The 26,850-nt window shown below is 44.1% G+C and overlaps 1 protein-coding gene across 7 annotated transcripts in view; it reads left to right on the top strand.

Moving 5' to 3' along the window:
* Positions 1–25,509, top strand: part of FHL1 (four and a half LIM domains 1) — a 58,582-nt gene extending 33,073 nt beyond the window's left edge. For 2 of the 7 annotated variants that reach the window (XM_033107707.1, XM_033107717.1), the window contains exons 3-8: positions 20,615–20,796; positions 21,239–21,413; positions 22,026–22,195; positions 22,661–22,847; positions 23,417–23,616; positions 23,993–25,509. In XM_033107707.1, coding sequence (XP_032963598.1) covers positions 20,641–20,796; positions 21,239–21,413; positions 22,026–22,195; positions 22,661–22,847; positions 23,417–23,616; positions 23,993–24,076 — 972 coding nt within the window. In that variant the 5' untranslated portion in view covers positions 20,615–20,640 and the 3' untranslated portion in view covers positions 24,077–25,509. Of the gene's footprint in view, positions 1–12,500; positions 12,654–19,019; positions 19,154–20,614; positions 20,797–21,238; positions 21,414–22,025; positions 22,196–22,660; positions 22,848–23,416; positions 23,617–23,992 lie in introns of those variants that run through there. The other 5 variants (XM_033107697.1, XM_033107727.1, XM_033107735.1 and 2 more) reach the window with 5 other exon arrangements.
* Positions 25,510–26,850: the final 1,341 nt, after the last annotated feature.

Genomic DNA, 26,850 nt, shown 5'->3' with positions numbered 1-26,850 from the left:
GAATATGTAGAGAGAAGTCTGCTTTTAATTTTTAGATCAAAGCAAAGAACTACGGTTATGTGGCACTTGCTTATTATACATTTGTTCCCAGCTACTTACTTGTGCCTCTGTAAACAATTAAGTATTAACTGACTATCAAGAGGATTAAATAGCTAGACCCTGAGTAAAGCTAAAATACCCCTATGACTATTTTATCAATTCTACATCCTTCAAAGTTTGGGCTAAATTGAGAGAGAATCCCTATCATGGAGATTGTCAGTCTTTTCACAATGATCTGCTACTATATTTTTATGGTGCATTATAAATGGTGTATGTTTATTGTGAAAATTGTGTGAGTCACGTGAAAAATTAAACCCACTTGAAAAATTAGAAGACACTACCTACTTATGTATAAAGCCTGATTTATATACATTTACTCTCAAACAACATGGGTTTGAACTGCATGGGTCCATTTATAGGTGGATTTTTTTTCAATAAATAACGGTAAATGTATTTTCTCTTAGGATTTTCTTAATAACATTTTCTTTTCTCTAGCTTACTTTATTGTAAGAATATAATCTTATATTGTAAGTATATAGTACATATAGCCTACAAAATATGTGCTAATCAACTGTTTGTGTTATCAGTAAGGCTTCTGGTCAACAGTAGGCTATTCATAGTAAAGTTTTTCAAAAGTCCTACTTGGATTTTTGACTGTGTAGGGGGCCAGCACCCCTAACCCCAGCACTGTTTAAGGGTCAACTGTATGTATGTATTTTTTTTTACAAATATATTTTGATATTTTTCAGTTCATAGAGTACTTGGACATATTATTTCATTTCATTCCTACAGCAATTCTATAGGGAAAGCAGGATAGGTATTAATGTTCCCGTTTTATCAATGAGGAAGAAAAATTAACTTGGCTAGTGAGCAGCTCACCAAAGTCAGGGATTCCATCCGGGGTTTTTTGATTCCACGTCTGTTGCTCATTCCTTGAGTTACAAAGAGTCAAGTCAACCAAACATTCACTGTTCATTAAACGAAACTTAAAATTCATTTACCTCTTATACTGTTTTCTGAAACTATTTTTACAAAGTTGTAATTGATTTTGTACTTGCTCAAAACGTTTTAAAATTAAATGTCCTGTTTCAGAGCTCCTGAATTAGTCTCTTCTCTGTACACTTCCTTGTTCAATATGATCATTTATATAGGCTTTAACATTGACTTGTGACATTAAATGAGTAGACCATTGGAAGCGAATGGAAATTAATTCAGTTTTGTGATTTTTATCATACTCCTGGTTCACCACACTGAATTGCCACAACACTGTGACCGAAGATCCTAACAAAAATAGCTGGTAGATATACTTTTCAAATGATTTACATATATTAAGCTGATTTTCAAACCTCAACTCCTTTTCCTGAAATCCAAAGAGTTGTTTTTTTTTTACATGTTAGCTGTGAAATTGGAGTGAGGGTGCTAGTGACATTTCTTTTTCTTGTTTGTCCATAGAAACAGGGAGTTACACTCTAAGTTGGTAAATCAGTGACAAATAGAACATGAGTCATCTGGCTTCAGTTAGTTATGCTGCTATCTTTAAAATACAGTGCACATTTCAGAAAAGGCTGATTTTGAGATTACAGACATTGAGCTACGCTTCTGCTCTAAAGAAGGAACACTTACAGGGTTAATTTAAAACTCTGATCCAGATAGAGTTGAAAAAAATCCCTGACAGGTTTCTATAACGAAGGAGTATGGTGTTTTGTTCTCCCAGCAGGCAGTTTTAAGGTCAGAACTGTAACTCAGAGCCATGCACTTGGTTGGTGATAGGCATCGTTGACATGTTGCCATTCTAATCATCCGAAAGGGCTTGTGCCCAGCTCAGGTTGCTCCATTATCCCCAGCTGAGAAGCTACCTTTCATGTTTTTTAAAATAGATAAAGAGGAGAACATGAATATTTGAAAGTCAAATACCATATGTACTTTATAGCTTTTCAGCCTAAAAACTTGATGAACCCTAAGTGCCTCTTTAGTTTTGACAGGGAATCCTCCATTGCCACTAATCTGTCATGGTCCAACACTGCATCAGCGTATGTGTACTTTGTCAGGATGAGTTTATTGTTTTGTAATTCATTGGCGAGGCATTGTGGTTTAGTGCAAAGAGCACTAGACTTAGAATCAAAAGCCACTTCCTGTCTGGGTGACTTATTAACTGAGGGTAACCGTAGCATAGTTGGCATAGGGTTTCCAGATGGCATCATCTCTGCATGAACAGAAATAATCTGCCATTTCAATAAGCTTTGGTGGGTGCTACCTGATCCACTTGAGATCCTTTCATCGTTTTTCCTTTTTCTCTCTTCCTTCCCTTGTAAATCACAAGTCTTGTTCTTTTAGTGCACCTGACCCCTGTTGGGTGTTGGAGGAATGCAATCTGATTAACTTACTCCTTTTTTTAGTTGGTTCACTCCATCGTTTTAAACTTTGTATATTTCTTACAGCATTGTTTATAATAACAAACTGTAAGCAACTTAACTGTCTGTCAATAAGGGACTGATTAAGTGAATTGTGGCATATATACAGTTGGATACTATGTACATGTTAACAAAAGTAGAAACTCTTTATGTACTACCATTGAAAATTCTCTACAATACGTTAAATAGAAAAGACAAGGTGCAGAAGAGTATGTATAGTGTATCACTATTATGGTTTTTAAAAAGGAAAAAGACAAAAATGTATATATCTACCTATTTTTCATATGCCCAGTATCTCTGGGAACATAAGAAGACACTGGTATCCTTGGTTGGAGCGAGGGAAGTGGGTGTCTGGGCACAAGCAGAGGAGGAAGACTTTTCACTGTGTACTCTTGTGCCTTTCCAAAAATACATATTTAAGAAATCAATTCACACCCCAAAAAAGAACGTTCACATAGCATTATTCATAATGGCTAAAAAGTAGCAACAACTCATGTCCATCCATTAACTGATGAATAGGTAAACAGGATGTGGTGTATCCATACAATGGAATATTATTTAGTTATAAAAAGGAATGACGTGCTGAGCACCTACAACATGCACGAGCCTTGAAAACATGCTAAGTTAAAGAAATCAACCACAAGAGGTCACAGCTTGTATGATCCCATTTACGTGAAATGTGTGAAATAGGTAAATCTGTAGAGACAGAAAGTAGATTAGTGGTTGCCAGGGGCTGGGGGAAAGGGGATAAAGAGTGATATCTGAGAGGTCCAGGGTTTCTTTTTTGGTGATGAAAATGTTCTGGAATTAGATAGGGGCGATGGTTACCCAACTTTATGAATATACCAAAATCTACTGAAGTGTGTTCTTTAAAAGGGTGGATTTTATGTATCTCAGTAAATAAAAACAACTTGGTGAAGTCATGAACACGGTCACTTTAACAATCACTGTGAACATATAAAGCAATGAACACCTTAAGTTTCTACCTAAGGAGTATTTCCATTGTAAATACTTCCCTGATGGCGCCAGAGGACTTCAGATCCTTTAGCTCCTTTCACTAACACTCACTAGTGATCTTTTCATTTTAGGGGAATATTGTTAACCCAAATGAAGCCCGGATTGATGGAATTTTGGGCTACATAACTAAATAAAGGAGTTTGAATTCTATGGGATTGAGATGTTGTGGCTGCAGGCTTTCCCTAAACCCTGCCACTAGGAGAGAAGGCTCTGGGAGTTTTTGAAGGAGCCTCCAAGAAGTTTTTGGACCAGTCTGCCCTTTCTCTGCCCACAGCTGATCCCAGAGCTGCCCCTGCCCCTATCCTGCCTCCCTGGGCTGGTCAGCCACCACTGTTCCCTTCCCTGTGTTCTCCTGGGTAGAGCTGAATCACAGGGTTTAAGGAGCCCTTTCTGATAGGGGATTGGCTTCGGGGTTCTGGGGTAAGATTGGTGGACCTGACAATACAGCTTCTCTTCCCATAGTCACTAACTGTTCATAGGTGCTGGGTCATTGCGGCTTTGGTCCAGCAGAACAATTGCCATCATAGCACATGGCCTGTCCACGGGTTGGTTGGCTACCAGTCTTCCCAACTCCAGGTTTCTTAACTTGAATTCACCTTGGAGTGTGCATGACCACAGTGTATCTTTGGTCAGGAGTGGGGTACACGATGTATATTTCAGTTTGCCACCCCTGAGACCTTAGGCACTATTCCTGTGCTCACTGAAGCTAAGTCTCCCCACAAGCAGCCTTACCTCACCTGAACTGCGGAGTCCTCCCTGTAGGTGACCTAATAAGACGGGGTGTTTCAGATCCACGTAACTTGGCATTTGTTCAGAATTAACTCACACAATCCAAAAGTAACCGATGTTCTGGCTGGAGCTACTGTTCTGATGGTCTACGTAGCTGCTTTTTGTGTTGATCTTCATAGGCCCACGTAAGATCAAAGGTGTGAACCACAGGTGTCCTGTCTCATTAATTAGTCACATCATAGCGAGCCCTTGTTCATCATGTTGGAAAATCTAATCATCCACTGGGCGTACTGGGCCCTTACTTGGCAGGAGGGATGTAGGGAAGAGCCCTCCTCACCCTAAGACTGAGCAGCTGCCCTAGATCTAGCAGGTCTTTTATTTGCAGGAGAGGATCAAGAGCAGTGTTTTGTTCTTCCTAGGTGTCCATCATTTGCTCCTAAACCCTCCTTATACGTGTGGGGTATACAGCTCTCTCTGGGCTGTCTCGCTGCCGGAGGCTGATTCCTCTGAGTTCCTAGGACTTTTAGAATTGCTCTCTGGTGCCCCAGGCATTCTCACGCCCATAATCCTTACAGCTGAACTCTTGGCCAACATCCTGAGCTCTTATCTTTTTTCCACGTATCCCCTTGAACTGGTAAACTTGAAGATAAATTCCTCTGTTGCAGGACTCTGCTACTTGGCACATCCACATTTTTAGAGTGTAATTGCATAAATAATATTTTTTGCTTCCTTTGTGCCAGCCACTGTTCTAAATATTGCAAATATTTACTACTTTATTTTTCCCAACAACCCTATTAACATAGGTATTATTGTTATCCCCATTCTACAGGTGAGCAAACTGAGTCACAGAGAAGTTAAGTAGATCTTGTTTGCACACAACTAGTAAGTGGTGGAGGCAGGATTCGATTTAGACATTCTGGCTCCAGAGTCCACGCCCTTAGCCACAGCACTGTATTCCCTTGAAACTTTATAAAATAGATATAATCATGTTAAACTTAGGACAAATTCCATATTATCTGTCTTAGAACAATGATGTTCAAACAGTCTCATGTGAAATTAAGACTTCAATTTCTTTCGTGGAAATCTTCAAAAATAGCTATGATCCAGTCTGAACCACTTTATTTGAATTCCATTGAATGCAACAATCACCATCACTCTTTGTTTAGTTTTCCGTACCTTAGACAGTCTGGTAAATAACACTAAGTACATATTCACGTGTTTGTTTTCTTGAGTATCACACTGCTTGGAAGTGAACCAGAAGGGTTGGGATTTGAGGTAAATGTGATGTGATCTTTTCAAGTGCATGACCTTTGGTGGCTCCTGCCACTCTAGCTGCAGACTCCTTTTCGCATTCTGTTTGCCGAACTTCTTGTTCCTGTTGTTCTGTTCATGTACTCACCTGCTGGCATGGTGAACATATTGCTTGACTTCAAGAGCTTTGAGACCACTCACTCGTGCTCCTTGAGTGTCAGCTGCTATAGGCAGACCCTCTGTTCTTCCATCAACCTGGTCCTTATCTCTCATGGCTCTGTATCAACTGCCACTTTCCAGTTATCTCAGCTGAAGTTTATGGTCTCTTTGACCCCACTCTTACTGTATAGCATGAGAGAATCTACAAAGTGCTCATCTACAAATCATACAACTGTCCCTTAGTCTCCAGGTCTGTGACCCGGACACCTAGCCTCTGCTGCTGATTATCAAAAACCAAGGGACCATGAGCCCCATTTACCATAAATTGCATTCCCAGGTTTTGCGTTGTCATGAGTAAAGAGCCCTTGTTGGAAGCAGCTTGATACGGTGCCAGGAATAGTGCCCTGGGCGTCTGCACACTCAAGTTATAGACCTGGAGCTGCTGTTAATGTTGTGAAGCAAGTCATCTCCACTCTGGGCCTTAGTTTCCCCATTTGTAAAATGAGGTGGTTGGACTACACGGTATCTGAGGTCATTTCCAACTCTATCATTATGCAATCATTATAAAGTTGGAAGCACCCAGAGACTCTGCCTGTTATACTCTGTCCTGACCATACACAGACAGAGAGAAAACAAGCTACGCTTTGGGGCAGTGAACTCATGTCAGGCCACACACAAGATCACACTGGCCTTTCCTCTGGCCCTTGCAAACAGAATAGCTCTTCTCACAGAAAGTTATTTGTGTTTGCTCTCTCAGCTATGAAGCACTCTGGATCACTACCCTCCTGGGTCCTCCTGTGAGTATCTGCTTCGAATCCAGACTGAGACACAGCTCAGGCAGACAGATAATGACCCTCGCGGAAACGTGGCAGATGGAGACCAAATGAGGTTGCACCTTGGGCTCTTTCAATCCTCTAGAAATCCAATTGCCCCTGTTATCAGTCAACCCTGTTACCTAACCAAATCTAGACTTTCTGAGTGACACCCCATCACTGCTGGATCCCTTTCCGCCTCCTGTGCTCCCACTCCCACCTCTGTGTACCATGACCAAGCCCCGCAGAACCACTCATGAGTGTTTCCAACTTTCGCCCTGAATTCCAGGCCTATCCCCTATTGAGGAGTTGAAAACACCAATGCGTAATAAGGTAATGTATTAATTACAGTCCCTTGGTAAATGACAAATTAACTAGTTGAGATCTCACACCAAGAAGCAGGGCTCATGAGGTATTGTGATAACATCTCTGGTTAAGGCAGTCAATCTCCATTAGCAGTTTTAAGAACAAATAACTAGCTTATTTGATTTGCTGGGTTTTCCCTGTGATGGATATTAATCAGCTGGGTAGATTAGACACTAGGGTCATGGCATGTTTAGCCCTCAAGCATCTATCAGAGGCTTGAAATGTCCCTAACAGCTGGGCTTGGTGACTGCCAGGACTTAACATGATTGAAAGGGTGTTTTGAATCATGGCACATGGCAACATGGAAATAAAACAGATATGTCACAAGTAGGTGGTAGAAATAGAATGGAAGAGAAGTTTAACACCTAAAATATGACAAAGATTTATCCCTACCACCTTCTCAGTTTCATGATGCATTCATTTTCCCTTGATCTGAGATTCTGTATTTGTATTATGTATTTTCTTCTAAAACTCTTTCTAATTCTTCTATCATTTTTTTTCTCTTTTAAATGCCACTTCAATTTTTTTTAAAAAAATCTGAGATCATCATAGTGGCTTGCTGTGAAAGTCATCTGTTCATTGTTGACTTGATGGTGATTTCTTGTTAGAGGCCCATCAAAATATCTATAGGACGTGGTTGGGATAGTTCATACATCTTGGTGAGAGTCTTGTAGCAGTGTAAGAAGGGGCTGACTTTGGGGACAAGAGACATTTAAAACTGTTACGAATCATGGGATGACATTTCCAAAAATCAAATGGCAGAGGCCATGGCATATGTTTAAATTCTTAATCTCTGAGTGAAGATTGCAAGGAAACCTTCTAAGCCCTGGTTAATTGTGAAATGAACAGGTCTTCTCTGGAGGGAATTAGCATTTCCCAGGTGCTTTGCTATTTACAGGGTCCTCAGTTTCATGCATCTTACCTCATTTGTAGCAGGTCTTCCCCTTCGTAGCCTCCCTTTCGTTTGCTCTGAAACTCATAGAGACCCTTTGGGGAGGAAGAATTCCCAGCTTTGCTTCCATTTGGATCTTGGATGCTGAAATTGCCCCTCAGGTGGTTCTGGGACGGGGGCTCCCTTGTTTTACTCAGACGGGTATGCCCTGAAATTGTGTGACATTTAAGCAGTGACTTTGCAAGATTTGACTTGTCAGTAAGGAAAAGTACTCTTCCCACCCTAAAGATTGACAGGAACATGAGATGGCTGAAGCTGTACTGTCCTTTTTCTGGCAAGAACTCATAGGACAAGAAATACTCGGGAGAGCTCAACATCGAATCCCATCATATCATAGTGCATGACTGGATGCCTTAAGATTGCAGTTGGAGTCACTCAGTAAAATTGTTGGCGGAGGGACTAGTAGCCTGAGAAAGTTATACTGAGAAAAAACTTGCAGTGTGTTAATTATTAGTAGTAGGCATGTGGAGAAAAGAAGAAGCTAAAAAAAAAACAAACAAAAAAAAACATCAGACCTCTGATAAATCCACAAAGGCTCCATTCCAGATTGTCATAAGCCTCTTGCCTCTGGCCATGACTAATGGCCAGTAAATGTCTGAATAACTTTTCAACTATTTGGAAATTTCTTCAGTAAAAGAAAAAATATAGTAAAGGGAAAAGGGCGACCACAAGCCAAGCTGTGAACCAGGAACTCCCGAGGTGTAGGCCAACTAGGTCACTGAATTTGCCGTGTTTGACTCTTAGGTTGCACCACTTTGAACTTTGGAAGTTTGATCCTCCCAGCGGTGTTTCTGAGGTAGAGTCTGGGATTAGATTGCAGGGTGAGAATTCCCATAAACGTGATTCCATCGTAACTGCACTGTTAGCCCTAGTTCTTTCTCGACTTGACAACTGGATCCCATTAAAGGGGGTTAGTTATTGACATCTCAGAAGAACCTCACTGTAAAGCTCCAAGTAAAGCGCCACTCTTCCCCACACCAGTGGTGCCTCCCAAATTCCCCATTATTTCCTGATCACCCAGAATCACCACATCGGAAGGATTGCCAGCTCCTTCTCCTCCAACACATCTAACCAGTCCTTTTGAGCCCTGCCCCGTGGTGCGCCTTCCATCTCCTTTCCCTTTCATGCCTGTTGCCATTGTTGCTCTCATTCAGTTTCCCCTTATGTCTCATCTGGACAACAGCAATACCCTTCTAGACTTTCCCTGCTTCCAGACTTCGTTCCCTAAGACTGACTCTTCTTGTCACTGCTCATATTTCCCTGATCTCACCCTTCTCTTGCACCAATTGCAAAAAGACCCTCCGAGCTCTGGCTTTCCGTTTCTTTCTAGCTTGATGTGCCACTGCAGATGTATCCTGTGCTCCTGCCCGCACTGGGCTGCATCCTGCTTCGGGAGCAGGCCCTGTGTTCTCGTATTTTTGTTCATACTGTGCCTTTTGTTGGAATTCCCTCTCCTCTTCTCCTTGTGCTAAGGCCTTACCCATTTTTCAGGGACCAGGTCAAATAGTATCACATTCATCAAGTCTTCTCTGATCTCTCCAAACCTAATACAATCGCTGCCTGTGATAAATCTATACCACTTTATATCTCTTGTAATACTCACCATGCTATGTTTTGCGTGACAGTCATTTGTATATTGATCTTGATACACTTGGAAGGAAGGACTGTATCTTACTCTTTGTGAGCAGCAAAATATTCTACACCACATAGTAGGACATCTCTTTAATAAGTGTTCGTCCTCCAAAATAAATGAATAGATGGGGTGGTATCATCTACAAGTGGGGCCCGTGGGTAGGTTAAAATGTAACTGCTGAGTACGTGGAAGACAAGAATCTGAGTAGGTGGAAGACAAGTAAATGGCTCCCAGAGGACCACATGCAAGAGGGAGCTTAGGACTTGTGATGCCTAGCTCGCTGAAAAATCATCCTGATGTACACTGGAGTGTGAAAGACTAAAAGGTCTGAAATGTGGCCTTCAGACACTAAAGAGATTTGTTAATCAAACACCAGCCAGCTCCACCAACAGTATATAAAGGCGCTTTGTAAACAGTACAGGATTATTAAGGATATTATTAACATCATACTGTTAATATGTAATGAAGTTGGCTCAGACGCTAATGAAACCACTGATTGTTTGGGTGTGTGCTAAATAACCGTCAAGGTTTCTGAACCACTGATCCAAGGCAGGATAAAATTACCAGCGATTCTTACTGAGAAATTGTGTTTCACCTAACAAAGAGCCCGTTCTGTTTGGGTTTTGTGAAAATTGTGGTTTTGTCACTTGACATGGGCATGGGGACAAATGTCAGAGCAGGCAGTGGTCATGCTTCATGAAGTTTATAGGAAGGCAGAGTTAACCTGGTTGAAGTAAATTGCAGATGGAATAAATGCTGTTGTAGGGCCAAGCTCCCAGCTCACGCTGGCTTGTAGCCGACTAATTAATTAATGGTCAGGAGTAATTCTCTTGTTCTTGCGTTTCAGGCAAAATAGATTTATGTTTATTTGCTAACTTCATAAGGCTATCAGTCTGTCCATATTCCGTTGTTGCTTTTCAAAATGATCAGATGGCTAATGGAACTTGGTAAAAGAATGGGATCAAATATATGGTGATGGAAGGTGAACTGACTCTGGATGGTGAACACACAATGGGATTTATAGAGGATGTAATGCAGAATTGTACACCTGAAATCTAGGTAACTTTATTAACCGTTGTCACCCCAATAAACTTTAATTTAAAAAACAAAACACCTCCTGATACATGGCTTGAAACTAGAATTGACTTCCTTGAGGAAAGCACTTGGCAATCTAAGTTTATTGTTCACAGCACTACAAGAGGCGTTTTTAAAAAATGCTTTGGCTCTACCTAGAAATACACCTCACTAAAATCTAAAATTTGGGGTTCATAAAGGTTGATCATCAAATAAATTAGCATTTCCTTGTGGTGAAAGTTTAAGTTTATTTTAGGGGTGTAGTATTGTTCAGACTGGCCAATCTCCCTGCCATAATATAATCAGGCTGGATAAGAAAGGCTAGAGAGGCGTGCAGGAGTGCAGTGTCACTTCCCTTTTTTCCCAGGCTTATTTTTTTGGACGTTATCATGTCATAAACCTGTTAACATCCTGGCTTCTATTGTTGTGTCATTTTTCCAGCAAACTAGGAGTTACAATTTCATCTGTCTTTTAGAATAGCTTTTCTAAACATTTGAAAAGCGTAAAAGTTGCGAAACTCATTCATTCATTTATCCATGAAGCATGTATTGCTTACCTGCTATCTGTTGGGAATAGCAAAACAAGTAAAGCATGTTCCCGGCCCTCAGCCTGGTAAAAGAGATGTGTGAATAGGGCCAAAACCAGTGACATGCACTAGACAAGGCAGTGTCTATAAGGTACTGAGCCCAGCGCCTGTCCCGGAGTGAAAGTCGGATGCCTTCCTTGAAGTTCAATGACCAAAGTCACTTTTAGGGTTCCAGGTGGGACTGTGTTTTGGTTTTATATGAGGTTTGATTAAGCCTTTTTGCTTCTTTTAATTCATTTTTTTCCAACAAATAGTTACTGTGGGGATCAAATTGGGGCAGGGGCTAGGGAGTGTGGGGCATGGGGAGCATGGTTGCAATTTTAAATAGGGTGGTCAAAGAAGATATCACTGAAAAAGTGACTTGGAGTAAAGCCTTGAAGGAAGTAGAGGTGCAATCAAGAGGCTCGGTGCTGAGGGAATCAGTGTTGGGGCCCTGAGGTGGGGTGTGTCTGAAGGGTGCAAGGGACAGTGCAAATGCCAGTGAGGCTGGAGATGAAGGGAGCGAGGGTAATTGGGGCAGGGATGAGGCTAGAGAATGAACAGGCAGGGGGTTTAGAGGCCATCTTGAGGACCTTGGCTTTTCCTAGAGCTTCTTCCTGATGAGCAGTCTCCAGGCATCGGGCAGCCTGTTGAGCTGCTACAGCATGATACGTGACCATCTTCATTTTCGTCCATATTTTTACTTTTTTTTTTTTTTTTTTTTACTGGGGAATATGGGGGAACAGTGTGTTTTTCCAGGACCCATCAGCTCCATGTCAAGTTGTTGTTTTCAATCTAGTTGTGGAGGGCGCAGCTCACTGGCCCATGGGGGAATCGAACCGGCGACCCTGGTGTTATGAGCACTGCGCTGTAACCACAGTGCCAACCAGCCGCCCCATATTTTTACTTTTATTGCCCCTGACGGTGAGAAGAGATTTCGTTTGTGGGACAAAGTCTCTTCCTTGTCTACATAGCGGTTATAGGCATGTATGTCTGTGTCCTGTCCTGCTCTGTCCAGCACTAAGGAGATATGTGGCTAGAATTGCTCTTTTCAGTAATTCTGCTGATCTGTGGTACATACCAAGGAGGACATACATAATGCCCTTGATCTCCATATTCATAGTGTCTAATCCCTTTTGATTATACTGGTAACATAAGGCTTTCTCTTACAGTTACTTTTATCATTAATGGCACAAAAATGAATTCTTCATAGGGCCAAATGCAAGCTCTTTAGGCATATAAAGTGAGTTAACAAGGGTGGCTCAGCGTTAAGCTATGCTAGAGCTGAGTCCAAATTTTATTCCGGTACAGGGATAACTTTCTATGTGGCCTCTCTGGCTCTGGAGCTAATTTGGATGCTGAGTAGCACCACAGGTATTTATATGTAGTGTTTGGTATTTTTACTGGGTCCTATTCTTCTCCCTTGGATCACCTAAAATGGTTAAGAATTTTCTAGTGGGATTAAGGTTGTGATCTCTGGGGAGGGGTGGGCCATCTGCTCTCGGTTATTTTTGTGTTAGCTGCTTCCCCTTAAATGTATGTTCACAAATGAGCCACAGCCTTCTCAGGTGGGGTCGAGGGAGGACTGGTCTAGGTGCTGCTCCTGAACTTGGTCTCTGAGCCATGGCTTCCCATAGACACTCAGGTAAAAGCTTCGTATTCTTTATCTTCTATTGAGCACAAGTTTGTTAGGGCACTGAATCCATCATTTGCCTAAAAGATACTTTTTGATGAAATGATTTTAGTCTTGTCTAAATAGGTAATAAGACAGCTCATCTCTGTTCTGCCCCTTTAATGCTGTTTCAAAGATAAAAGGTTATTCTTATTCAAGAAAAATTAGCAGTTCGAGTGGCTTATTTTTAAAAAGTATGTAAGCCTTTTACTGTATTGTACATTTTTTAGGACAGCTTATGAAACTGTAAGAGGTTGTGTGAGGAAAGAGGTTTTCTTTGGTTAGAAACTTCTGGTTTTCTTTGGTTATTTATAAGATAACAAATATTTTCTTGACAGTGCTTTAAATCGAACTTAAGGTGTTTAGAAAAGGTCCATCAAATATGGAGCTGGAAGAAGGAATATTTATAACTAAGACAGTCCGTAATGACTTACTATATATCTCCCCTTTCTCTGAATAACCTTTTCAGTCTTCCTGAAAAAACAACTGTGATCCTTTTGATATGACACTTGGGTTATTAATTGTTCTTATCAGGAAAAGGGGCAAATTTTCGGAACCTCTGGACTGTCATTACCATAAGAGCCTTCCTCTTGTTTTGTAAACTGACATTAAGCAAGCCCTTTGGCTGTGGACAAGACACTGCGGAATAGGGGTCAGAGGACTGAAGGTCAGGCAGTCTCCCCGGAAAGCCCGGTTCTCTCAAGTCAGTATGCTGCCAGTCTCTCCTCCGAAGCCAGGAATGCTGCTGTTGCTCTTTGCCCTCTGCCTAAGTAACGGTCCCCTTTCTTAGAAGCCGGGCACTTGGTCCTGTTGCCTACCTTTTAGATTAAGAGACAAAATAATTATTAGTGGCAGTCTTTTGGAAAAATTATTTTTGAAACTTAACAATTGCCTGCCGATACTTAAACAATGGGAATACTTTCGGAAATGTTCTCCTTGCGTGTTTTAAACAAATATGCTGCAATGTAATTCGCTGCCTCAATGCAATGGTCTTCCTTGTTCCCAAGTGTTCAAGCACTGTCTCTGTTTCCCAGGAGCCACTTAACCAACATGGTACCACATGCCCGAGATTGTGGTAATCGGCCAACATACACATTCTCTGGGTATAGGTAAACTATTCAGCTATACTAGTTGTTCCAATGGACCTTGAACGCATGTTAACTGGTAAAGGAACTCCCCATTTTACTTACTAAGTGACAGAATAGGAAAATGATATACTTAAAAGATAATTACAGCACACCCAACCTTGGGTTTTAAATTGTACCAAATCCTGACATTATTCTTGCTTATATTAATATAAATCTGGAGGCTACAACTGTGACTAAATTAGACAAATTAATTGACACCTTTTAGATGAGTTTTTAAATTGGGAACTATTGTTTTGTATTGCATTAGGTTCATAGATCCATGGAAGCAGATGAAAGACAAAGAAAATCCTCACAGAATTTTCTTTCCTCACAGAAAGAAAATCCACATTGCCCCCAAATTGCCTTTGTATGGACAGAATTGGATCAGAATCCAATTTCAGTGACCATCCATGTACTGAGAGGACATTTCAAGTACAAGAAATTGTACTTTTGTTACTGAACACTTTGCAGTCTGCAAAATTGTGTATACGCAAATCCTTTACCCTTCATATGTTTTTTTCCCCTTCAAGTTGAGGTCCGGTGTGGGGGTGCGGTGGGAGGGAAGATCACTTGCCATGTTATTCAGCCATTGATTCCCTTCACCTGCCATTGCCCAGTGGGTTTACACACGCCCGACAGTCTTTTTTTAGGGTGCCATGGAAAATGAAACGGTGGGGTGAGAGGGCGTAATCAAACTGGATTGGCTTCTTAAAATAACTGAAAAATAGTAGTCAGATGATTTGGTGGAGGATGAAACTGAACATTTTGTACTTTTTTTAAATTTTAGTTTCAGGCCACCAAACGACCACCTACTATGGTACTTCATCACAATTAGAGAAACTGAAAACACAGGTTTTATTGCTGCCGGGTTGGAAGCGCTGTTTTCCTATATGGAAGATGGAACATGCTGCACATAATATTAAGGAAAGCTTTTACTATGCACAAAACAGCACTAGAATAGAATCTGGCCCAGTGGAAGTTCAGTGACACATAAGTTTTTCTTTAATAATCTCTATCCAACCCTCCTGATACCAGGTATAATGTAAACTGTGTTACCTGTCTATCAATGATCCACAAGAGATTTATATGGTTTTTTTCCCTAAAGGCCGCATACAAGTGATATTGCTAATAACATTGAATCATTCTGTACATGTTCTATTTTTAAGGGAAAAAAACACTTTCTGATTTTCTAGGAAATTCAATGAAAGACTACTTTTCAGCCATGACTCATGAACTCTGTCTCATGGCAACTATTTAGGTATTTATTCCCAAATGTCTGACGACACCTCCAGGTGCGCGAGCATAACTGTTACACAAGTGTCCTATTCATCGGCTAAGGCTCCATTCCATTTGTTGAATGTTCCATTTGTTGTATATTGCAGGAAAGCAATATACCCTTTCTTTAGAAGCCAATATTTATACACGGAGTGACTAACAGACTGGTATGTTGGACTTAGCAATGAACAGATCAGAAATAACCTGAATTTTTTTTTCCATTTGGGTTGCTGTTCATTGTTTACAATGTACGTTATATATACCATTCAGGGAAAGTACATAGTTAGAAAAATGCTACCTAGTCATAATACTCACTTTTTCCTGAGGCACGAGGCGAAAAATGAATGTTAGCAAGAAATACATGAGAAAATACACATAGAAATACAAGCAAGATTATCAAATACAAATTGAATCTTCTCTAATGAGAGGTTGATCGTAAAAAAAAAAGGCTGCGATGTTATATTACTCGTATATATACATGATTAAATCAAAAGCGAAAACTTTTTATTGAGATACTGAGGTTTATGTAGGCACCTTATAGCATGTTGGATGTAGTTCAGGGATTTTCTGAAAGAAGAAGCTTCTTTATTAAATGAAGAGTGATGTGTCTTTTGAAGCAGGCATGGCAAGAAAGTCAGGCTACCATCTTGGAATAAATATCTAAAATTTGATCACTGAGTCACATTTCCAACTGCATTCTGACCTACTAAGTCTATGCAGAACAGCTGGTTAGATGTCAGCCCCTTAAGGTCACAGGAGATGTTCCCTACTTTTCTAAAACAGGAATCTTTGTTATAAAAGGCTTTTAATAAAAGAAATTTTAGAAGGTTACTGGTGGTGACGTACTTCCATCGGTCAATCAACAGGCATGTACTGTGTGACTCCTGTATGCAAGGCCCTGGATTAGGTCCCGGGGGCTCCTAGTGTACTGGCAAACTTTTCTGTGACAGAGAAACCTCTGTACTACGTACAGATGAGGGCCACACTGTGAGGTTACAATTAGTCGAAGAGCTACTTTAGGGAAAACATGGCTTGGACAGCGATGGGTGGGAAGGGAAGCGGCACGGTAATTATATGTACCCAGGTTGCCTTTAGTGATTGACGACATGTCCTTCCCCAGATAACAGCAATAGGTCAAGGCAGACAGATCTGCAAGTTTTGGAAGGTTACAAGCTTCGGATTTCATCTACTTAGAAATTGCTAAGGGGGTAAAAATTATTCCCTAAGACATAAACACCTAAGTATATGTCATTCAGTAAGATGAAAGAAAGCCCCAAAGAAGAGGTAAATGCCATCGTCATTCTCTATTCTCTTATTTCCAACAAAGGGAAAGAAAGGAAAGTGCAAAGCTTTTCTCTCCTCTTGAAGTCAGAGCTTAACTATGGCTCATTCTGGTGGAGCCCACAAATCAGGGTATCTGTTCTCTTTGGAACCTCAGCGTTGTCATTTATAAGCTGTTAACTTAGCATGGTTAACCTCTCTGAAGATGAGTAGTAACAAAATATTTTGCTCTTGTACACATCATCCATATTTTATGCAAAGTTTTGACATGATAACTATCTTGTCAGCAGGAATGTATTACTCCAGCTTCCTCCTAAGCACAGTGCGTGGCGGTTCAGAATAGTTTGGGATCAAATAATCATAAGGTTAGAAAAACACGAGGTAAGCTGATTCGGGTTGCCCCAAGTTCCACTTAATTGGATTTATTGCAAAAGAGTACTAGAGTTCATGAATTTGTCATCGACATTGTTAACATGCTTTAAGTATTTCCAGCCTGTTTACTTATTAGGCAATAAAGCCAGTATTCCTAGAAGTGCCTATTTTGTCTTGACAAATAAGCGTTTCCATACACATGAGAAAGATTCGAGTCCACAGTGGAAATCAGTTCTAAAAGGATGCCCTTGGAAATCTGTCTCTCCACCTGGACACAGACTCTTTGGGTTTAAGTATACAGTGGTGGAGAATATAAGATGACTGGATTTTTCACACTGCAGAAAGAGAAAAATAATAATGCCTTCAGCCAGGACCCCCAAACCCCAAGAGGTTGGACTCTCCATAGAGGTGCCATTAACTTGGGTTGGATTCATTTAATTTTCCTATTGCTTCGTTTAAGACGCTGCACTATAGGAATGATAAAGTGGTGAGCAACTCCATTGACTGACTCCATATTCAACACACTTTGGTACTTCCATGTCCATTGTTGAGCCATGGATTATTTCACCATATGGATGCCTAGAAACCCTGAGTGCATCATGTTCTAGAACTATGAAAGTAACCAACGAAGAACTTGGCTTTGGTAACATTAACGGTTTGAATGTACATGGTTTTAAAATGGTAAAGGTGTGGCAGGTAAAATCTCTCTGGTACTGTGAGCCAAAACCTCTGAATACCTCTAAATAGAATTCACTGTGTTTTCCAGTGGTTTGTTTTTTGTATGACACTTATACCTGTATTTTGACCATAAAGCTAGGACTCAGAAATAGCATGAGATGGGACTCCCCTTAGCTGGGACTCCATATGGTACTTTAATATAGATATATTTGGAATCCATTTCTTCTTTGAAAGACACCAAAACAGAGTGATATTCAAATAAGTAGGGTTCAGGGGCCAGCCCGGTGGCTCAGGCGGTTGGAGCTCCGTGCTCCTAACTCCGAAGGCTGCCGGTTCGATTCCCACATGGGCCAGTGGGCTCTCAACCACAAGGTTGCCAGTTCGATTCCTTGAGTCCCGCAAGGGATGGTGGGCTCCACCCCCTTCAACTAAGATTGAACACAGCACCTTGAGCTGAGCTGCCGCTGAGCTCCCGGATGGCTCAGTTGGTTGGAGCGCATCCTCTCAACCACAACGTTGCCGGTTCGACTCCTGCAAGGGATGGTGGGCTGCGCCCCCTGCAACTAGCAACGGCAACTGGACCTGGAGCTGAGCTGCGCCCGACACAACTAAGACCGAAAGGACAACAACCTGAAGCTGAACGGCACCCTCCACAGTTAAGACTGACAGGACAACAACTTGACTTGGAAAAAAAGTCCTGGAAGTACACACTGTTCCCCAATAAAGTCCTGTTCCCCTTCCCCAATAAAATCTTTAAAAAAAATAATAAGTGGCGTTCAAAGTTCTACTCTAAATAGTTTGGTAAGGGAGAAGGAGAGATTTTCAAATATGGTCGAAGAAAATAGTCTCTGAAGGGCTAAATCAGCTGAGGTTAGTAGCCACGCAGGAAGCCAGTGCTTCTTATCGATTCTGATTTCCTGCCAAATGGCATTTAGGAGCCACTGATAATTTAATTTCCTGGCATTTGCTGCTACTGGAGATTTATTTGGTTTCTCTACTGAGCTCTTAACAACAAAGTAAATCTTTGTTGAGTGCACAGTTTCAATATGGAAAAGCTAATAAGACAAGGATTTTATGTGACATGTGAAAGACCAGCAAGAATGAAGTAAGGAGAGTGATTTCCAACATACTATCACTGTGACAGTTTTTTCTATACGCACAGAGGCTAAAGGCAGTTTAAAAGCTGCCTTACGTAAATAGTGTGCAGTTCAAGGAGACAGACCCTGCTTTCACCATGTCTCTACTTTTCATTTCTAACCCAATTATGTAAGGGAACATCCTGCTTTTCTTTTGGGGGAAAGTGCCAGTAAGAACCATTCTCTGGTCTCGATAAAGCTCTGAACTGTGACACGACTGTGTCGAGCAGTTGTTCTTGTCTAAGAATGTCAGTTACTTGCTTCAGTCATTAGTTCTTTAGAGATGAGGGGGTCTGTCTGTGTGCCAGCAGGGGCAGGAGCTGGGCTGGTCCAGAACATGATGCTTGTCAGTAGTCCGATGCCCTGTTTGGGGACTGGCTTCAGAAACTGACCCAGTTCTGAGTGACAGTTCACTGGCCTTCGCCAAGGCGGGGTCTGAGACACAGGGTGTGGTTTCCTTAGCTCACACTCTGCTATTTGGTTGCCTATGGCAACAGGATTCAAATAACTTGGACATGTGTTTCTATAAAAAAAAAGAAAAAAAAGACTGGGAATGGGACCCAAAGTGGGAGTTTGGGGCCGTTCAGTGAGTGGAAGAGCTGCGGTGAGTACCGGGCAACTGCTCTTTGCTTTTCACTCGTTCTTTCTCTCTAAATTACGTGGGGAATGTCTGCTAGCACAATAACCATGTTTCTGGGTAGTTGGAGAAAATAGTCTCCATTCTTGTGTTTTCGCACAAATTAAATAATTGCTATGTATTTGCCCATGTAAGTTTCTTTTTCAGAGAGAGAGGGACAAGTTATATACATGTTTAAAGAACTTGAGAGTCAATAGATACTCACATTTGGTACCTTTTTGGTGGCAGGATTAACAGAGTGCCTTAGCAATGCTTGTGATACAGGCTGGTGGTTTAGGGTCCCGGTGGTGGGGTCTGGGGGAGGGGGACAAGGGGAATTGTTCATATGAAGGTAATGGAAGGGGTTCTTGGAATAATCAGCTTAAGACCTTTTAAAAGTCACACCACCACCCCACCCCCGATTTTACTTTAAAAGTACAATTTTTAAAACAGCAAATGTCCTAAATAGTAACACTTCATTAACTATATCGACCCTCACTTGCTCGAATAAAGAGGGAGATTTGATTTTGGCATGTCACAAAACTGCACAGCCCTGTGACAAGTAATTCAGTTGCAGAACTTGCCGGTACCAAATGAGAAAGCCACTTTTATGATGAAATCCTCTCTTGCTTGATTGCTCAGGTCTCAAAAAGTCAGTAAACTATCTTAGACAAAACTGCTTAAGGATGCATTCAGGGATTAAAAAGTGTTCTGCCAGATTTAAAGTAAATGCAGACATTTTAGACAAACTAATAAGGATTGCTTGCATGCCTAACGTAGTCTAGAGTCAGCAGTAAGTTTTTGTTCAGATGAACTGAATTTTACAGACAGGAGGAACGTTAGGCCTCTGGAGGATGCTGTGTCCCCCCACACACACACACCAAGAAGTACCGAAGGGGGAGCCGGAAGCTGGCAGAGAGGTTTCTGGCTCACTATCTAGAACGCAGCCCTTAAAGCAGAGGGTCTGTGCACCTCCTTCCTCCGCAGCCGGCATAGCCGGCAAGCATCTCTCCTCTAAGCAGCTGCTGCATGCAGACGGTGCCCAAAGCTGTGTGTCGCTTTGTGTAAAACAAGTCCTCCTCTCTTGCCTGCTCCGTCAACTCCTGCACTATTCACATCACTGCCGAGAGCCACCGCACAGCCCTGAGTCCCTGTCCGGCCAACACAAGCTCTGGTCCACCTGTCCCCCTCAGGGTTCTGGGAAGCAGCACAACGGGATATCCCAGCAGGGTTTTCTCCCAAGTCCCCAGGGACTCACTGGCCATTGGCCTTCTGGCCCCTGGGGAGCTACCCTCCGGGGCGCTTTCTTCCCAGGAGTCATAGCGAAGTATCTGTTAACTTGGCACCTGCAGGCCCCGCACGACATCACGCAGCTGTCCCCGGGAGCCTCTGCAGCAGAGCGCGCTGGCCTTTCCATTGGTCATTTGTTCTATCTGCTTGCCTCTACAGGTCCCTCCAGGTACAGGGTGGGCACCATGGCTGAGAAGTTTGACTGCCACTACTGCAGGGATCCCCTGCAGGGGAAGAAGTACGTGGAGAAGGATGGCCACCACTCCTGCCTGAAGTGCTTTGACAAGTTCTGTGCCAACACCTGCGTGGACTGCCGCAAGCCCATCAGTGCGGACTGCAAGGTAAAGTGGGCCCCACATGGGGACGGGACAGGGTGGCTTTCCTGCAGCTGAGACAACAAAAGTCCACCTTCTCCTGAGTTCTCCTCATCACTGCAGTCACCTGTGTGGAAGGCAGGGCAGGCAGTGGCATGGAGATGAGGAAACCGAGGCCCTAGCCCAGGAGCTGGCCACCCTTGCCTAATGTTCATTGCCTTGACAGCACCCCAAGCTGTCTATGCAGGACTTGGACTGGCTGGCGCCAAGGCCCACGCCAGCTCTTTTGTTGTACTCGTACCCTTGTTTCAGGAGCTGTGAGTCTTCCATCCTCACCTCAGTGTCCTTCATGTTACTCACAAGGACATTCACATGGGGGTAGCCCCGGGGTGTGAAGGGCGGTGTCCCCCGCCCCGTGCGCCCGCCCGTATCACACACAGCAGCCCGTCCCCTTCTCCTTGGTTTCCAGGAGGTGCACTACAAGAACCGCTACTGGCACGATACCTGCTTTCGCTGTTCCAAGTGCCTTCACCCCTTGGCCAATGAGACCTTTGTGGCTAAGGACAACAAGATCCTGTGCAACAAGTGCACTACGCGGGAGGAATCCCTCAAGTGCAAGGGCTGCTTCAAGCCAATTGTGCCAGGTACTGCCCACACTCCCCCCCGGGGTGGCCAGGGAGGAGGCCTGAGGGCAGAGATGATGGGGGGTTACTTCTGACGATGGGGCTAATGCTGCTGTGAGCTGCTCTTAGCTTTCAGCGTATATATGCACGCATATATATACATGTATACATGCGTACACATATATGCTCGCACACACGCACACACTCGGAAACTAAAGACCACTGGAGAGAACTGTCTGTGGCAAGAGAAGGAAGTGAAAAGTATGTAGCGCTTTCTCATTTGGGTATAGTAAGTGATCGAAGCATGCTTCCTCCTTAGGGTGTAACTCTGGGTCAGCCAGTCCCCTAGGGAATCTCTAAGTCCATGAAGGGCATGGGAGTGGGAGTGGGGACTCAGGCATCTACTCCTCAAGCACTACAGCTGGGGTCCCCTCCCTGACAGCTCTGGGTGGGCACTCCCACAACTAGGCGATTGTTGAGAACCCCCCACGGGCAGGTACATGGGAAGTGTGAGGCCAGTAACTGCAGGGCCTGCATTCCCTCACCTCTGGAGGGCCCAGGCTGGGAGCTGAGTGGATGCAGCCCCCTGCAGAGCACTGTCAGTGGGGCTATCCGATTGCTTCCCCCCCGCAGGAGATCAGAACGTGGAGTACAAGGGGATCGTCTGGCACAAAGACTGCTTCACCTGCAGCAACTGCAAGCAAGTCATCGGGACTGGAAGCTTCTTCCCTAAAGGGGAGGACTTCTACTGCACGACTTGCCACGAGACCAAATTTGCCAAGCATTGCGTGAAGTGCAACAAGGTAGGTTGTCAAGGGAGTTCTGTGTGGACTGTTGTTTCTAGAAGCGTTTGACAGTTGGCAGAGCACTTGCACACACACTATCCCATTCCATCCCCACGACAGCCCTGTGACGTGGGAATTATTATGCTCGTTTTACAGATGAGGAGACTGTGGTAGTAGAGAGCAGTGCCCAGCCGAGTCAGGCTGTCTGACGGCGCTCACCCCGGAGGCATGGGCGGCCCTGGCTCTAGAGGCCTGCCTCCACCACCTAGTCGCTGTGTAACCTCGCATGGGGGCTCGCCTTCTCTGAGCCTCGGTGTCTTCATCTGTAACTCGGGGATAATAATAGCACCTGCCTCCCATGGCCGTTGTGGCGATTAAATGAGATACTGTAGACCAAAGCGCCCAGCACAGTGCCTGGCACATAATAGGCATTCAACAAAATGGTTGTTGAATCTGAATCCGGTGCTACACTCCCTGGTCTAGGCCATCACATCTGGAGGAATCACTTACCAGGATCAGCCCTGGCATGCCGAGTGCTTTGTGTGTGTTACCTGCTCTAAGAAGCTGGCTGGGCAGCGTTTCACCGCTGTGGAGGACCAGTATTACTGCGTGGATTGCTACAAGAACTTTGTGGCCAAGAAGTGTGCTGGATGCAAGAACCCCATCACTGGTAGGCTAAAGAGTCCTTGCTAAGTCGGCCAGGCTAGGTTTTGCGCATGGTAACCATCTCTCATTTTCCTACGTCGTCGGTTTCATCCACAAAGGCCCCCAAAGAATGCCCTCTTCCCTTGCCATTGTGGTCCCGAAGGCCCCCAAATAGTTTGGATTCTCCCCCAGGCCTGGTTAGCCCTTTGCAATACAGAACACTTCCTGACTGCTGCTGACTAACTAATGATGCTGTGCTGAGGAGTTCACGAGCCTGAGACCCACGGCCACGGGCAGGCACTGCGTGTGCGCGGGATTCTGGGGCGGGGGGGGTGGGGAAGCGGAGGGGAGAGGAAAGGGGGAGGGGAGCGGAGGCTGGAGAGCCATAGGCTGCCATCATAACACCCCAAAGCGGAAGGCTAGCTCAGAGGTGCCTGTGGGCACCTGTATTGCGATCAGAAGCCAAGCTAATCACTTCATTCCTCATCTCGCGGCCGCGATCCACGTGCCCTGGGCCCTTTCCCCACCTCCACTCTTCCCATCTCCCCGGGGAGCCTTGAAATGTACATTTGAGAAGACTTTTGCCATCCTCAGGGAAAAGGACTGTGTCAAGAGTGAGCCACCCAGTCTCTAAAGCTAGGAAGCCCCCAGTGTGCCACGGGAAACGCTTGCCTCTCACCCTGTTTCCCAGCGCCAACCTCCGGGGCAGGCATCCGGGTGGAGAGAGGACTTGTCCCTCATGGGTGGTGGTTCTTTATAGAAAAAATCGAAGCTTAGCAGCTCCTCGAGGCCCGGTAAGTGCACACCCCACAAACAGCCCAAGTTTGCCTCCTGGTGGCCAATTTGATGCCATGGCCCTGACCTAAATGAAAGAAACTGGTTATGCTGGGAGGTCGGTGCGCGTCACAGGGCGATCGCGGTGGCATGTGGGTTCTTTAAATCAGGGAAGCCCTTGGCTGAGCTCTGGCATCTTCTCAGGTCCTTGAGAGCCGTAGCAGGGTCACGGCGGCGTGGCGTGGGGGACAGTGCACGATGGAGAGGGGTGGCCTGGGAGCCGGGCAGATGCTGCCCCTGCGTGCTTGTTGGCTCTTGGAACGGGCAAGGCGCTGGCGTATCTTTCACCTGTATTCACTCAGCTGTCTTTTTTGTTCTCTTTTGTGTTTTCCATAGGGTTTGGTAAAGGCTCCAGTGTGGTGGCCTATGAAGGACAATCCTGGCACGACTACTGCTTCCACTGCAAAAAATGCTCCGTGAACCTGGCCAACAAGCGCTTTGTTTTCCATCAGGAACAAGTGTATTGCCCCGACTGTGCCAAAAAGCTGTAAAGTGACAGGGGCTCCTGTCCTGTAAAATGGAATTGAGTCTTGTTCTTTGTGTCCTCGCCCTCTGCCCTGCAACAACTATAGGGAAAGAGTGGCCTTTCACCTCTTTGAAGTTGCTCCTCTGTCTTTTCTCCCATTTTACAGTATTACTCAAATAAGGGCACACAGTGATCATATTAGGATTTAGCAAAAACCAACTGCGGCAAAATTAATTTCGTAATGGCCACAGTTAAAAAAAAAAACACTTAGATTGACTCTTCTGCATGTTTATCATAGAGCAGAAAAGTGCTAACCATTTAGCTGCTTAGTAATATGAGCAAGAAGCCGAAGAGATAAAGCCCCTACTGACGTGCCCTTCGTGGCTCAGCTGGGACCCATCGTGTCGTCACATGACACAAGAGTTGTAGCGGCTGCTCCAACTCACTGCTCACCCTGTTCTGTGAGCTGAAAGAGAACTTACCGAAATGCATGGTTTAACTTTCTCATCAAAACCTTCCTTCTGTTCTTTTTGTGCTTTTGAATGAGTAAAAAGAATTTCCAGAAAAAATAACTTTTGAACTTAGCTGTGATTCTAAACTGACCTTTTCCCTGTACTAATGTTTGAGTTCCCAGTGTGGCATGTTTTCTGAACGTTCCTCCTGTCAAGCATGGAACATGCAGGTGATTTGGAAAGTAGGCAGATCTGAGAAAACGAGCCTGTTTCAGAGGAACATCGTCACAGCAAATACTTCTGGAAGCTTAACAAAACTAACTCAGCTGTCCTTTTTCTTTTTTTTAAAATAGTTTTGTTTTAATTAATAGCAACATAGTTTATGGGTTTGGAGACTTGCATGAAAACATTTTAGCCCCCTCAAACGTTCCTGCAGTTTTGAAATCATCCTACAGAAGTAACCATAAAACTCTAGAGGGGTAGCTGAGCAGGCACCAGGACTGTCATTGGCACGGATGTAACATTTCCAAACAGTGACAGGTTGAATTCCTTGTAACATAGTAGCTGTCTGCTCTTTGTCCATGTGTTAAAGAGGCCCACCACGTCCCTTCTCGTGTGATTCTTAGGACCGTTCCTCAAGAGCTTAGCTGGATCTCCGGGGGAGTGGGGAGGCCACCATCCTCACAGGCAGAACCGGATTTCCATGTAGTGTTTAGCTGAGATGCAGGATCACCTACTTACTGTATTCTATCTACATTGTTATATTACATAGTAGAATGAGACGATATCAAAAGTGAACATGTAATGACAATACATATTAACATTCTCGTAGCCGTGGTTACAGAAGCTGATGCCTCATTTCTACATTTTGTCATTAGCTATTATCATCTGATGTTTCAGTGTATCCTTACAGAAATAAAGCAGCATATAAATAACTTGCCTCCTGTCTTTTACTTCTGCCCGGTGCAATTGCAGTTAAGGCAATAACTACTGATCCAGAAACCTGAATGGTTTGTTTTCCTTCCTTCAAGGACATCCTCAGTGAAGTGCAATTGCACAGGACACAGGAATTACAAACAAGACAAACCTGTAACAGCACTTGGATCCAGTTGAAAACAAAAACAAAAACCCTTTCTGACCCAAAATAGCATTTCCTAGTTGTTTCCATCCCTTCAAAAGGGCAAATTGCTTGGTTTTGGCCGGGAGGTGGGGTGAAGCTGGGAAGGGAACTAAGGCTGAAGTGTGTTGCTGAGAAATCCTCACAGTCCCCATTCTGTTGGCTGCCCTTTCCTTGTGCCCTCTGGAGCCGCTGGCCCCACTGAACACTGCTGTCCACAACTGCCGCCCTCCACGGTGGGGCCCTCAGGAGAACCTCACGCCCCCTTGTGGACAGTGCTTATTTGGGAGGCTGCTTGTTTGACTTCAGTGAGGGATGGCGGGGCGCAGGGATGGGGTGGGCAGAGGTTGCAGCTTCTAGATTATTGCCACACACCTGAGATTTGTGCTCTTCAGCCATTCAACCCACCCCCACCCCCACCTGGTTGTTGCAGGATGGCACTGGAGGCCCAATGAAACAGAAACACTGCCTTCTCCCTCACGAAGGAAGGGTCACCAGGCCATAAGGGCACCTAGTGAAACTACAGCTCAAGGCAGAGTCAGGAGAGGTTGGTAGGTAGTCTGATGAGCCTCAGGCCCAGGGTATTAAAAGCAAAGGGCAGAACCCCTTGGGTGCTAATATTTACTGTGTGAGAAGGGAATTGGAACCTGTCAGGAAGAAACCATAAGCATTTTTATGAATGGGGAACATGCTCTGTGTTTCCCTAGAGAAATTAGCAGTTAAAACCCTTAAAACTGAAAAGAGTATCTTGTCATCTGGGAACCCCAAGGAAGCAGGTGCGGGTGGGGAATTAAGATGGAACCCTTCTGCTTCTGAGGCTCTAGCCAGAGATGGAGCCCAGAGGGAACACGCCTGGGATAGAGAGGGAGCACTGCCCCCTTCACTCAGGTCTTGGGCACCAGCTTATGCTCCTCTCCTTAGGAAGAGACCATGATGCATCTCTTGCCCTGCACCTCTGCTTGCTCCACTTCAGCAAAGCCTGGCCCTTCGCAGCATCCAGACTCACCTGTCCGCTGAGCACACATCCTCGCCCTGCTGGGCCTCCTAGTCTCACTGAGCTCAGTCTTCGCCCTGCAGTCCACCGACTGCTCCAGTTTCTTCTTTCTGCCCCTTCCTGGCCTTACTTCCCTATCTGCTCTAGATTCTACGCTCTCCCATG

This window comes from Rhinolophus ferrumequinum, chromosome X, assembly GCF_004115265.2.
Source record: "Rhinolophus ferrumequinum isolate MPI-CBG mRhiFer1 chromosome X, mRhiFer1_v1.p, whole genome shotgun sequence".
In the NCBI taxonomy this organism is placed as follows: domain Eukaryota; kingdom Metazoa; phylum Chordata; class Mammalia; order Chiroptera; family Rhinolophidae; genus Rhinolophus; species Rhinolophus ferrumequinum.
The sequence above is the reverse complement of the archived record's forward strand: the minus strand, read 5'-3'. Positions and strand labels throughout refer to the sequence as shown.